This window comes from Sinohyriopsis cumingii, chromosome 6 (assembly GCF_028554795.1).
Source record: "Sinohyriopsis cumingii isolate HCF-2022 chromosome 6, ASM2855479v2, whole genome shotgun sequence".
In the NCBI taxonomy this organism is placed as follows: Eukaryota; Metazoa; Mollusca; class Bivalvia; order Unionida; family Unionidae; genus Sinohyriopsis; species Sinohyriopsis cumingii.
The window spans coordinates 120,870,746-120,885,160 of NC_142966.1; the positions used below are offsets into that span (position 1 = coordinate 120,870,746).

A 14,415-nucleotide genomic window follows, 5' to 3' on the forward strand; every position below is an offset into this window, starting at 1 on the left:
ATTCCTAGAGTTTTATTCATACATGACCATGGTAAATGTAGCTGGCAAGAAAACAATATTCAACAATATTCTCCTTGGTCAATGTAATTTAAATGAATAATCATAAAGTAGACAAAACTTAATGGAAATGTTTTATAAATTTAATATCTGTTTGAACTGTTACAATCGTCAATTCTGACTAAATATTTATATTCCAGAAATTAATAAAAGTTACCACAATAAGAAAGTCATCGAGAGCCAACTGTGTTCACAAAACTTTCTGAGCACAAGAAGATCTCAACTTGGGTGCCTCTTGTCCGCTAATTAAATTTACATAGCTGTCTCCAAGTACTATATCAAGTTTTGGTGATTGATATCACAATAAAATTACATGCTCAAAAATGTGTGAGGTATCTGTGTTTGATCATGAGCTTGGAAAAAAAAAAACACTGAAAGTTTTGTCATGAGAAAATAAGGACTATAATATCGATATAATGGGACAAGCTTAATCAAATAATGTTTTTCAAATTTTTGGAGTGGTGATCACTTTTATAAGACGGTTGTTTATTTGTTGAATCTGCTAACATGCTTGACAGTTACCATATTTACTCATTTGGCTGTCAAGTCCAACTACAAACTGCACAGACCCAAGTGTGCAATCTCATAATGCACCAACATAACTGAGTCAATGCATTTTGCCAGGAGTAATTAGTAAAACAAGCAACACACAGATCTGCCCATGCATTATGTGATGGTAGATAAGGGTCTATGTTGTTTGCAGTTGGACTTCCAAGAGTATATGCAGTAGTCATTCTGCTTCAAGTTTCATCATAAATATAGAATTGCTCCTTTTAATTAGCAGTTAGATGAAAGATTGAAAACAAAGGATAACTATGACAACTGTGTTAAATTCTAGAATATACTATGTTTTTGATCTGGGTCCTTGTATTGCATCAAGCCTGATAGCAGAAGGATATCAGATTTCATGAGATCCTTAAAATTAAGTGTGATCTAATGTTGTGCTACCAAATAAGACATGACAAAAACACTCAGATGAAGTCATTGTGATGGTGTGTTTATTATTTCATTTCATAATGAAAATACAAGTTTTATGTTATAATTTTACTTTGATTCCATCCATCCACTCACAGTGTATACTGCTTCTAAATATAGCCTAACTGTAGTAGCCCCTTCATGAAAATAACTGTAAGGTGAAGTCATCCAGCAGTGACAAACTAAATCTGTATCAGATGTATATATGATACATGATTTTTTATTGGCCTCAGGAAAAGCAGCCACCATCACAAGTTATTCAACAAAGTACATATAATACAGGATTTTCAATTGGCCACAGGAAAAGTCATCACAAGTTATATAATGATGTACATTTAATAAAAATCATTCCAAACAGCCATTTGTAACAAACAAACAAAAATACTCAATTACAAATGGCTTTTTAAAAAATGACAACATATGAATGTGAGCCTTGAACAATTCTTAATATGGCATAAATATTTTATGCAATTTATTTTCCTTCAAAATCATATAACATCCAACACAAGCACACATAAAACAGACCAAACTTTATTGAAAAGATATGTAAAATAGTTCATGTGCATTTGAAATTTGCAGCAAAATGCAGATCCATCCTGTATAGCATATTTAAATTCAAACTGAATGAGGGACCAATCCAAAATAAATTAACTTAAGAAACTCTGCCATATTATGCTATACCACCATCTTCTGACAAATGTCCTGAACTGTACATTTATAAGTACAAACAGCTGCAATACTCTTAATCTGAATCGTATATAGCATCACAGAATTTTTTATTGTATCAAAATTTATACCAATGATCATTAATTCAACACACACCAGCTGTCCATTTTTTTTGTTTGTTGAAAGGCAACATTACACTGACCAAGCCATTCACCTGTTCTACAGCCTTTTATAGTTCCTAAATTAAGTGCTATGTCCAGGTTAGTGCCTAGCATAGTTTTAATTTTTTATGTCCAGGTTATTGCCTAGCATAGAAAGTTTGGGTGATTTTTGATGTTCTGTGTCCAAGTTAATGCCTAGCATAGATAGTTTGGGTGATTGTTGATGTGCTATGTCCAGGTTAGTACTTAGAATAGTTTGGGTGATTTTTGATGTGCTATGTCTAGGTTAGTACTTAGAATAGTTTGGGTGATTGTTGATGTGCTATGTCTAGGTTAGTACTTAGAATAGTTTGGGTGATTGTTGATGTGCTATGTCTAGGTTAGTACTTAGAATAGTTTGGGTGATTTTTGATGTGCTATGTCTAGGTTAGTGCCTAGCATAGATAGTTTGGGTGATTGTTGATGTGCTATGTCCAGGTTAGTACTTAGAATAGTTTGGGTGATTTTTGATGTGCTATGTCTAGGTTAGTACTTAGAATAGTTTGGGTGATTGTTGATGTGCTATGTCCAGGTTAGTACTTAGAATAGTTTGGGTGATTTTTGATGTGCTATGTCTAGGTTAGTACTTAGAATAGTTTGGGTGATTGTTGATGTGCTATGTCTAGGTTAGTACTTAGAATAGTTTGGGTGATTGTTGATGTGCTATGTCTAGGTTAGTACTTAGAATAGTTTGGGTGATTTTTGATGTCCTATGTCTAGGTTAGTGCCTAGCATATATAGTTTGGGTGATTGTTGATGTGCCATGTCCAGGTTAGTACTTAGAATAGTTTGGGTGATTTTTGATGTGCTATGTCTAGGTTAGTACTTAGAATAGTTTGGGTGATTGTTGATGTGCTATGTCTAGGTTAGTGCCTAGCATAGATAGTTTGGGTGATTGTTGATGTCCTATGTCTAGGTTAGTACTTAGAATAGTTTGGGTGATTGTTGATGTGCTATGTCCAGGTTAGTACTTAGAATAGTTTGGGTGATTTTTGATGTGCTATGTCTAGGTTACTACTTAGAATAGTTTGGGTGATTGTTGATGTGCTATGTCCAGGTTAGTACTTAGAATAGTTTGGGTGATTTTTGATGTGCTATGTCTAGGTTAGTACTTAGAATAGTTTGGGTGATTGTTGATGTGCTATGTCTAGGTTAGTGCCTAGCATAGATAGTTTGGGTGATTGTTGATGTCCTATGTCTAGGTTAGTACTTAGAATAGTTTGGGTGATTGTTGATGTGCTATGTCCAGGTTAGTACTTAGAATAGTTTGGGTGATTGTTGATGTGCTATGTCTAGGTTAGTACTTAGAATAGTTTGAGTGATTGTTGATGTGCTATGTCCAGGTTAGTACTTAGAATAGTTTGGGTGATTTTTGATGTGCTATGTCTAGGTTAGTACTTAGAATAGTTTGGGTGATTGTTGATGTGCTATGTCTAGGTTAGTACTTAGAATAGTTTGGGTGATTTTTGATGTGCTATGTCTAGGTTAGTATTTAGAATAGTTTGGGTGATTGTTGATGTGCTATGTCCAGGTTAGTGCCTAGCATAGATAGTTTGGGTGATTGTTGATGTTCTTTGTCCAAGTTAATGAATAGCATTTATATTTTTGGTCCTTCTGAACTAAAAACTGCATTTCACAAAAGTGGGAAAAAATGTAGGTTACACATATATGTAAAGAACTTAGGGTACTAATACCTTGAATGGGCCATTACCCAATCTTGTTCCAGGCAACATGTGATCTGTTACTTTGTGATAACTGTTGCATTAATTGAAGTCATCGAAGAAGCTGTCTGCTGGTATATTCAACTCTGCTCAAGTGTTTGTGAAAACTTTACTGCATGTTGAAAAGTTGTGGTTACCTTTGTTTTGTTAAGGATTGCATAGTTGTGTGCTCAAAATGTTACAGTGGTCCCATGTTACATCTTCCCTCCCAAAAGTTGCTGGGGTTGTGTTACTGGAGTCTGCTTGTCGATCACAATTTTGTTTACCCAACATCTCCTGAGCCCTTAGAAATATCTTCATTTTGTATCATATTTTTTGTTTCACTGTGTCTTGTAAAATATAGAGTCTATTTTATCAGCATTTTAAGAATTTTATTCACCATTTTTATTAACTGTCCCTCTGTCACACCTTATCGAGTTAATATGTAGAGAACCATTTCAGATTATTTATGTATGCATTTACAACCAGGCATGCAAGAGTTTGTGTGCCATATAAGATTTGATTTTGTCAAATTAATACTTTTAAAGACATCTCTGCAATTGTTTTTGAAAACCGCATTTGCATTTAGTATCTTTGGTATCATGCTGGAGAGTTGGGTTGGTCAGTAAGAAGTTGCTTACTTGAAAGATCTAGTTATAATACAAAAACACACACAAACAAATGCCATGATATATATATTAAAAAAAGTGCCTTTAGCCCACAAAAGACTGTTGAATTCATCATAGGGACTGCTATCTATGAAAAGTGATAAAGGCCCCCTATGACAGACTGTCGAATGTCAAAGGTTTATTTCTACACTAAAATGTGTGAGTGACTATCAAAACATATCTGTTTGAGACAGGAGACTGCTAAAAGACAGGACTGGGGTATAAAGGAGGATGACAAGCGCTTAAATGTGAACCTGAATAACCTTTGACTAATACACCTTGATAAATGGTCAATAACACACAAAACATTGTATTCTCTTTTTTTTCCCGTTCTTATTATGAAAACCAAATCCAGAAGTATCAATCATTCCTACAACTCAGATATAACCAAAATGAAGTTAAATTAAACCATCTTATTCACTAAAAATTCACAAAATCAGAAAGCAGCTGGCAATTCTCACTCTGGAAAAACAAATGTTGACATGAAAATTTTGTATGCAAACACAATTGTAACTTTCAACACTCTGAGTATAGGTACAATCAATAATCATGTGTGTTTAGATTTCTATTTAAAATAACATTGGTAAATAGATTATAACATGCATTCTCACAGCTTTGGAAACCTTGCACAATTAGGAAGCTTTAACAAATTTTTGCACACTTCGATCCATGACTCGGATCCAAGCACAAACAAAATATAAACTGTGCATTTGCTACTTCAAGAAACCACATATGAATAAAGTCACTGTAGTGTTAGTGTTGAGTATCAATATATTTTATGTTGTTATATCATTTACATACTTAAATGTACATTTAGCTACATGGAAACCCTGCTAAAACAAGCTGTTTTATAACACAAATTTTAATACAACATGACCATAGCATGGCTTATGAAATTTTACAACCTCTTTATAAATTTCTCAAGACTGTTTGAATTACTACAAAACTATATTACCTCAACAAATGAGAGCTTTATTTGTTAATCTGGCAAGATGTAGAAATTATCTTTCTATCAATGAATAAAGATATTAAAGGTTTCTCCCTGTGAACTGTGAATGGTTCCTTATAACTCTGTCAATAGGAATTCACTGAACTTTGTTATTAGCTTACCATTTTGTAAACATGATCCAGTTTCATTGAACTATCAACATTAAAGGAAAGAATAGTTTTCAATGCATCATATATAACTGTTGTCCACTCCTGTACAAACAACACACACCAAAGCTTGATGAATTAACCAGCATACACTGCCATTGTTGAAATAAGTTTATCATTCAAATCTTATTTATTTACCCAATTAAGCACTTGCATATCATCAAAATTAATTCCCAAAATAAGCATTTCCTGCAACTAATGGGCACTGCTTCAATCCATGGCCCAATATAATAATGTATGCCCTTGACCATTAAGTATGATGAACCGAGTGGCAGATGACAATTGGTTTCCAAGTTAACAATAAACTCTATCTGCAATGGCTGTCCTGAAATAAGTGGAATGAGATGTTTGGGGTATGCATAAAGTCGAGAAGTCCAGAAAATTTCACTGTTGTCATATACATAACATCTCCTGTTTCATCATACCCACGCTGAAATTGAATTTAATGTAAAGATACTGACACATTATGTCTTATGTTCTTGGGTCATTATATGGCTATAATAATAAGCATAAAAATCAGACAATGTTTTTAATTTCTCTAAAATGATGTCTGAGATTCATCATCTGTGTGTGTGTGTGTGTGTGTGTATATATATATATAATTGTCACTATGTTTAGTTACAAATTTACAGATAATATGTTCATTCATTGTCGTTCATTTTTATAATGGATACAAGAATTTTGCGATACATATAAAGTCACTAGTGACTCGACTTTAGAAAAGAACCAATTAAGTTGCAGGGTGGAGGAGTTTGCTGTGATAATCAAACAGGCTACTTCCTGTTTTGCCATTCTTTGTACAATACCACTGTTATCAACATATTTTATTTCCTCTCTCTTACAAAGAAGAACTAAACTTTTCATGGTAGATATCTCGTTACTAATGAAATCTAATGATCTGTCCCAAACTGGGTATCGATGTCACATCGTACCATTTGCTGAGAATCCTGAAGTGAATTTCACACCTGATAAAATCAAAATCTCAGAATCAATAAACATGCACAAGTACCCTACCTACTCGCTTATAAGACAAGTCCAACTGCAAACTGCACAGACCCAGATCTGCCAATGCATTATGCACGGACAGATTTGGGTCTGTGCAGTTTGTTAGGAGTAATCAGTAGAAGAAACAACATAAACCTAGATGTGCAGATGCATTACGCTACTATAGATGGTGAGTATATATGGTATCAACTGTAACAGCTAATTTTCAAACCTGAATATGAATTTGATTAGAAAAAAATTCCAATTCATTTTTGGGGATTTTATTGCTAATGTTTTTAAAAAATGCCCTGTTGGGTTTGTGGTGTATAAAAATGCCATGGGGCATACATTGTATATATGAATACTTTTGAAGGTGAAGTGAAGTATATCGTGTTTCAGAAGTTTATGTACATTAGTTTTATTACAAATCAATTTGGGGCCCCAAGTGGCCGAGTGGTCTAAAGTGCTCTCCATTACGGATCACTGCCATCTCACCTCTGTCTGCATGGGTTTGAGTCTCAGATTCAGCCAATGTGGGTATGTGAGAAAGCTTGCCAGTAGCTTCTAGTGGGTCGGTGGTTCTTTCCGAGGTTTTCACAGGTTCTTCCTCCACCATTAATACTGGCCGCCATGTATAGCCTATCGTGTGCTGAAAAATGGCGTTAAACCCTACAACAACAACAACAACCAATCAATTTAGTATTTAAATAGAATCTAGCAGAGAAAATTCTAGAGGTCTGAAATTTACACAAAATTAATTAGTGACCATGAAACAATACCTGTGCATACTAAAACAATTGTGCAATACATCTCCTTATGCTATTCTTAGAATAATTTTTGCACTAATTCAGACAAAATTGATCTGAGATAATTAAAAATGATGCTTCTTTGTGCTTAATTTTGAGAGAATTAATGATTCTCTGCTACAAATGTACTTAGATCGATCAGTGAGTACACTTGCACTTTAACAATTTATGCTCTTCATATTCTTGTACCAAATTATCTGCCAAAAAATTAAACATTAAGCATGTAATCATTGTGTTTTATTATTTTTTGTTTAATGTACATCAACTTAATTTTGTAACTGCATTACTAAAGCCTGCAGCGTATGAGCCTGCCCCAACAGTTTTGAATGGTTTAGATGATGTACATGCAACATTTTCTTCAGCTGATTGGCTTGTTTTTTTTTAACACTGTATGATACATTACGTAACACAAGGGCACTCTGTGGATGTCAACAGTTGTGTTATAGCAGTGGTTTTCTATACACAGGTAACATATAAAACTATGCACTTTAACATTTTACTTTACATTTAAATTATTTGTATGAAACATACCTCAGATACTCATAAGAAGTTAATTGTTTCAAATGAAAAAGGAACACTTCAACAGAAAGGAAAATGGAATGAGTATGCCATTATTCAATACTACAATTGTATTTTAAGATCAAAAACAAGTTAATAACTGGATGCAACTTTAAGAATCAACTTAATACTGTTTTGTTTTTCTTTCTAGTGGAATGCAAAATCTAGATTGGAGTTCTGAGTTTGACACACAAATTTGATCATGAAAATAAATTCAATGTTATTTTGAATCAAATCTAAGGATATGAACAAATAAAAAGTTATAATCTCTGTAAGATCCTTACATATCTGCTCTTGTGATATGGGGCTAAAAATGCATGCTGAACATTTTTCTGTATATCATGTAAAAATATGCAGACCAATCTACAGGCTGTTCTAACTGAAAATGTGACATGATTTGTGTGTAAAAATGTGACTCGATTTGTATGTCAAAGTGGGACACGATTTGTATGTGAAAATGGGACATGATTTGTGTGTGTGTGTGAACATGAGACATGATGAGTGTGAAAATGGGTGACAGCTTTTCTTTTGTTAGGAAGTATGTGTTATTAATCAATGAAGACAAAATTCTGCAATGATCGAACAATAAGTAACTAATTTACCTAAAAAGATCAGTTCTCGAGATTCAAAATACAGATTAATACTCAGTTTAGTGTTGAAAACAAGTTCAAGCAATCCAGTATTGTAACTGTGTCAAACCAAACAAGAGTCGACCTTATTTGAAAATATTACAGTAACTAAATGCTAAAAATCTGTGTAGATTCCTGTTTGATCACCTTAATAATGTTGGGACTCCAGTTTTGATATACAATCTCCAGCAGTTAAACTATATCCTTTTTTAGCATGGAAATATTGTGCAAGTAAAACTGTTCTCCGCAATAACAGATCCAATAACTAATAATTATCAGTAACTTCCGCTAACAAGTAAAAATGAGACAGCCACAGTAGCTCATTTGAATGAACAACAATGCATGCAATCCAGGGATCAGATTCAATACCCACCCAGGCCAGCCCATGTCTGCCTCAAACTGTCCAAGAGAAAGACGCTTGGCTCTCATTTCTTAAGGCATGATATAGCCAAAAAAGTGTTACTTAAAACCAACAAACACAAAGCAATAATGAATAAAATGTTCATGCAAAAATGGCAGTAATTTAAAAAGAGTGAAATTAAGCAAAAAATTCAGGTCATTTTAAAGTTTCTCATTCATTTGTCCATTTAGAAAAAAAACGAAATGCATCTTTTTTCTAAATACCATATATTTGGCAGATAATTAATAATATTTATAATGTAAGAATAATAATAATAAAGATTATACATCTTTTCAAGATGTGTCTTTTAAAGGTGCACCCTAGGAAGTCACTAAGGACCCAAACCATACCTTGCACTCAGACAATATTAAATCTTGAAAACCCAACTATAATTAAAAAAACGTATCAGCTTTCAGTTAATTATAAATTCATCATCCAATATTTGTCAGGTACACACAATTGTTCCTGTATGTGACACGATGCCACTGCATTAACACAAAGGAGATAACTTTCTGTGAACTAAATAGCTAGTTATAGTTATATCTGAAGCAGTTCCACTTTGCAAACTGCATTCACAAGGCAGGGTCTTAAAAGATCTGATGTAGTATAACTGTAGCTATCCATATTTTACTTTCAGTTACCATGTAAATGAAACAACTGTCTTTAGTTAAATAATTTACTATGATATGTATCAGCATACTCCAATTCTACACAGCAAAAGCTATACTCTATCAAGAATACTCTCAAAAGAAATACATCTTACCAGTGCAATGAGGCACTTGTAATTAAAAAAAAGCAATGATAAACAGTAACATTTACGTGCTGATAAACTGTTAACATTTTCCATATTTGTGTGACAATAATAATGTAAAGAATACAAAATCATCATAATTTAACAACTATTTCTCTTTACAAATATAATAGTTCTCCTTGGGACATTAGAGATACATACACATGTTTGTAGAGTTCTTTCCACAGGCCTATTGTAAGTTACATCCCAATTAAATGTAATTATTAAAACCATCTCATCTCCTTATCTAAACTGAAATAAAATAATCTACATGCATACATTGATTCTGGTATTTGTTTTGAACAAATAAATGTATCTTTCCTCATGAAATTTCATATGTATGTATCAGTTTACTGATACAGTTCCAATGAAACCATCTCACACACACACACACACACACACACACAGAGTGGATAAATATATTGAATAAAATTAAGTAACAACTACCAAACTATAGTTTGAAACAAATACAAAATATGGAAGTCTTTTACAGTTCAAATGTAATCTTATAAAATAGTTAAACTTAAAAACTGATAAAGTACTTTGATCCCTTCTGACTGGGGTAAATGTGGAAATCACAGAGACTTCAGAAAATGTTTTGACTCAAAAGTGAAGATGCTTTAAAACATTCAGGGTAGATTGGGCTGAGTCTGTGCAAGTCTGAAAATGGAGTGTTGATGTTGTATTCTTAATACCATGTTTCATCACATGATAGCCAGTAGGTCTGGTGCAGGAAGAACCTGAGAAAACCCTGTGAAGAAACACCAACCCACTGGAAACTATTGGCAAGTTTTCTCACATATACATGCTGGCCAAGCCAGGATTCAAACCCATTTGGACTGAGGTGAGATGTCGGAGAGCTGTAAAGGCAAGTGCCTAAGACCACCTGGCCACCAGGGCTCCAGAAATAAAGTGATGAGATCAAAATGTTGATGTGCCTGAGCAACTATCAACCATTCAGTGGTAACTGGGCGGGGGTATTGGTTTTAATGGCAACTTTAACACATTGCTGGCAGTATCATGCTAAGGAAATATAAGCTATGTGCCCTTCTTGACAGCACTGATACAGCTGATCTGGGCAGGTATTTGAACCCCTTGGATAATGTCTCTGATGCCCTATCACCTAAGCTACCACAGTTCCCTCAATGGTAACTGACCTCATGCAAATAACTTCTGCATACTGAAAAGAAAATCAGTAAGTGATCACTCTGTGCAAAAGTAAGAGTCTACACACACATCTCTGAGTACAGGATATTCAGCACAATAAATACAGGTCACTGAATTTGTATTCCATACTATCTGTGTGGACAAACTGTTCTGGCAGTGTTGAGCAATCTTTCAGTTGGCAGCGCAAGACAATGAGGCTACAAAAATATTTTGCAGTACAAATTCAGTAACCTATTATATACTTCAAACGAAATGAAGACATAACCAAAATTATTTTGCACGCCATTCAAATAAATACCAAAAAATGTCACAATTCAATTTTTTATCTTCACATGAATGAATTTAAAAGGCCCAGCTCATTCCAAATTTTCAATCCCATTCATGCTTACTTCCATGTGAGATCCATGCTTACTTCCATGTGATATTCATGCTTACTTCCATGTGATATCCATGCTTACTTCCTTGTGATATCACATATAGTGTAAATGGAACTACCACATTGTGATTCTGGTAAAGTATTCATGCTGGTGAAAATCTATAACTCTCGTTTGTTCTGTAGATGAAGAATCTAATTTTTAAAAATAATTATGCAAAACCATTATTTCTAGTACCATTATTTCAACATATTCCTCTGCTTTTAAGTAGTTGGGTTTTGGTGTAAAGGAATAAAATATATTTATTTTCTTTCTAGTGGTGCTTCTATTTTTTTGGAAATAATCTGTTTTTGTAAGCAAATTGAAAGCAACATTGCTTTGGCATTCAACTGTTGCTACAGCTTTCAATTTTTTAAATTTTATTACCCGTATATCTTTGACCACCATATTTTATGCAAATGAAAGATGTAACTATGATTAGCATTCACCAACAGCTGTTGTGTAAAGTGAAATGTTATGAATAGCAAGAGTCACACCAGTCCACTATGCAGTTTAAAAATAACTTAATTATTCATGCATGGAAACTGTCAGTGTGACCTATTCACACTGGGAAATTCACAGTATCCAAGATATTGAATGTAGTAATACTAGACCTGGATACATTAGTTGCCGCTCGAGTGTCGCTCATTCTGGAAAACTTGGATCTTCATCTTTGCTTGATTTCAAAAGTATATCAGATATATAGAGAAGCTGAGTCCATGTTTCTGATTTAGCAAATGAGTTAGAAAAGAATTAAAAACAAACTTTGAACAATATTAGATTTTAAATCACCAGAAAAGTCAATCTTGCATGATGGATAAATGATTTTAACCTACTAATACCTAAAGTACTTGTATTCTATAGATGATTGCATGCAGAAAAATGAAATATTTAACAAAACAAAACCGGAAATGCTGCTTGAAGACAAAATTGAAATAATTAAACATAGAATTAAAAGCACAAACCAATATACCTGCCTTCACAATGTGAACATTGTTTATTCTCAAGGCTATTCCATTTGCATTTATCTACAGTGAAATGCCAATGTGCACTGTATACTCCATGGAATATTTTATTTCCTTGAGAGTGAGAGACCATTGTCTTCAACAGGACTGCTATCAATCTCTACAGGGTCAACAAAACTAGCAAAATAGAATAACCATAATGAAATAATTAATATAAATATTATTAGCTTAGCAAACAAACTAGAAAAGTCCACAAGCTTGTCCTTTGTGTCGCATGTCTGTTATAATTCTCATGAAACAGGGTGTTGCACAATATATTATAATCTTTCACTTTTCTTTTGCAAAGACTCTCTTGGCATTTAAAATAAAAAGAACCACTTTGTGAAGTACATCAAATATGTAAGTTATTACACATAAATGGTTTAAAACTTCAATAACAATAATTTATATAATCTGACTGGTTCTGTATTTCCTATTTCTGTGACTGACTGGTACACAATTTTATCATTAAAGTTTAGAATAGATCTATGTTGTTGCCATCATCAGAGCATTCCGAATCCTTTGGAATAGTTAATAGCCTTCAACAGACGTTCCTCTAATTTTTCCTTGGTTTCATAATCAGGTAGCAGCAAGACATTAAAACAGGTGTGAGCAGTTGGAAGTCTGAAAGTAAAATGAAAATTACAGATGTATAGTGCAACATGGAATCAGGTAGAGGTAATATATTTACTGACTTGTACACATTTAATATGCTGCTGTTGACATCATGTAGCAATGTGGCCCCAAACTGCTCTGCCTTAATTAATCTTATTGCATTTAATTATACTGACATGCCCAAAAGATGTGATGTAATTGTTCATGTCCTATGCTATTTTGTCCCAGGAATTGTGTCTGTAGCCAACAGGTTTTGACTTCTCCTTCTCATGACAACAAAAGGTCTGTAAACAGGTTTCAATAGCATACCATGAACAATGCATTCTAAAACAGATGCAATTATATACAATACTTTCTAGTTGGTCCAATGTCAAATTCTGCAGCAGTAAAATATACAATCTACTTTTAGAAAATTAAATAACACTGTCATGTCAGGACTCTTCTTGTGACATCATGCCACAGAGAATAATGGCTTTAGCTATTTTTAAAAACATTATGTCAACATGTTAGAACTGGAAGAGTGTTAAAGGATTTGGGCATTTATTGGTGGTTTTACTGCACAAATTTCCACTGTTACAACTCCCTTGATATGCTGATGGTAACTTTTAACAGTAAAACTATTACTGATGCCCTAATCCTACTTCTGTATACTCTCAACATGTCTGACAGGACTGTATGTAGGCACTAGAAAGGCATGCCTGATCCTGGACAATCAATGATGTCATCAAATACCATGCTGTTATCGTACTATTTTATACTCTCTTCATGTCTGACAGGGCTACTACGTAGGGACTAGCAAGGTATGTTGGCTCTGGACACTACCATAATGACCCTTCTTTTAAACTTTGTACCACAAAATTAGAAAGTTCTTCCTTATGCTTTACTGACCCTATTCAAACACTTTGTTGTAATTAAAGTAATTTTACAAAAATTATTTCCATCTGCTTGTGTTATAATCACCTTTATCTCTGTCATTTTTTGACCCCCAAAATAAATTTAATTTTTGCCCAAAGTGTAAACCATCCACATAATTTGAACAAAATGGATGGCCTAGAATCCTACATGTACTGGTGGTAGGACAAAAGTAGTTTTAAAGGCCTGCTATCAAACATAATGTTTTATATCTGAAATCTACCACTTTTGAAAAATATATTTTAAATATGAAGACAATGACAAAAATATTTATTTACAAGTTCTATCACAAAATTGCAGCAACAAGCAGGAGCCAGTCTACTGGGGACCAGAAATGTTATACTGGCACAATGATACGTGGCTACATAACAAGCGTAAGAAAGCTACATGTGTACACAAAAAGCTGTTAATTGATAACCTTATTGTTGTAATCTGGAAAGTTTAAGGACTGTTTCAGTAAAACATATACCCCCCCCCCCCCGGGAAGGCACTTTCAAATTCAACCAACGCACAACAGAAGCAATTTAAAAAAATTAAGATCCACTGTCAGATATGTTTTAATTGAAAAACACTGCCCCTTACATACGCATATTTTTTTAAACATAATTTCTGGCTATAGGTTAGTGGGCAGTAGAAGCAATTTTAATATTGGTTTGGGGACAGAAGCGATTTAAATGACAGCTGGCTGGAGGTAATCTACTGAATTCTTAAAGATC

At 33.7% G+C, this 14,415-nt stretch overlaps 1 protein-coding gene across 1 annotated transcript in view; it reads right to left on the reverse strand.

Annotated features, from left to right (window-relative positions):
* Positions 1 to 124: 124 nt before the first annotated feature.
* LOC149797852 (ubiquitin-protein ligase E3A-like) overlaps positions 125 to 14,415 on the reverse strand; it is an 80,158-nt gene continuing 65,867 nt past the window's right edge. Inside the window, exon 11 of the mRNA XM_089962866.1 lies at positions 125 to 12,796. Within this exon, the coding sequence (XP_089818992.1) occupies positions 12,676 to 12,796 (121 nt within the window). The 3' untranslated portion in view covers positions 125 to 12,675. The remainder of the gene's footprint in view (positions 12,797 to 14,415) is intronic.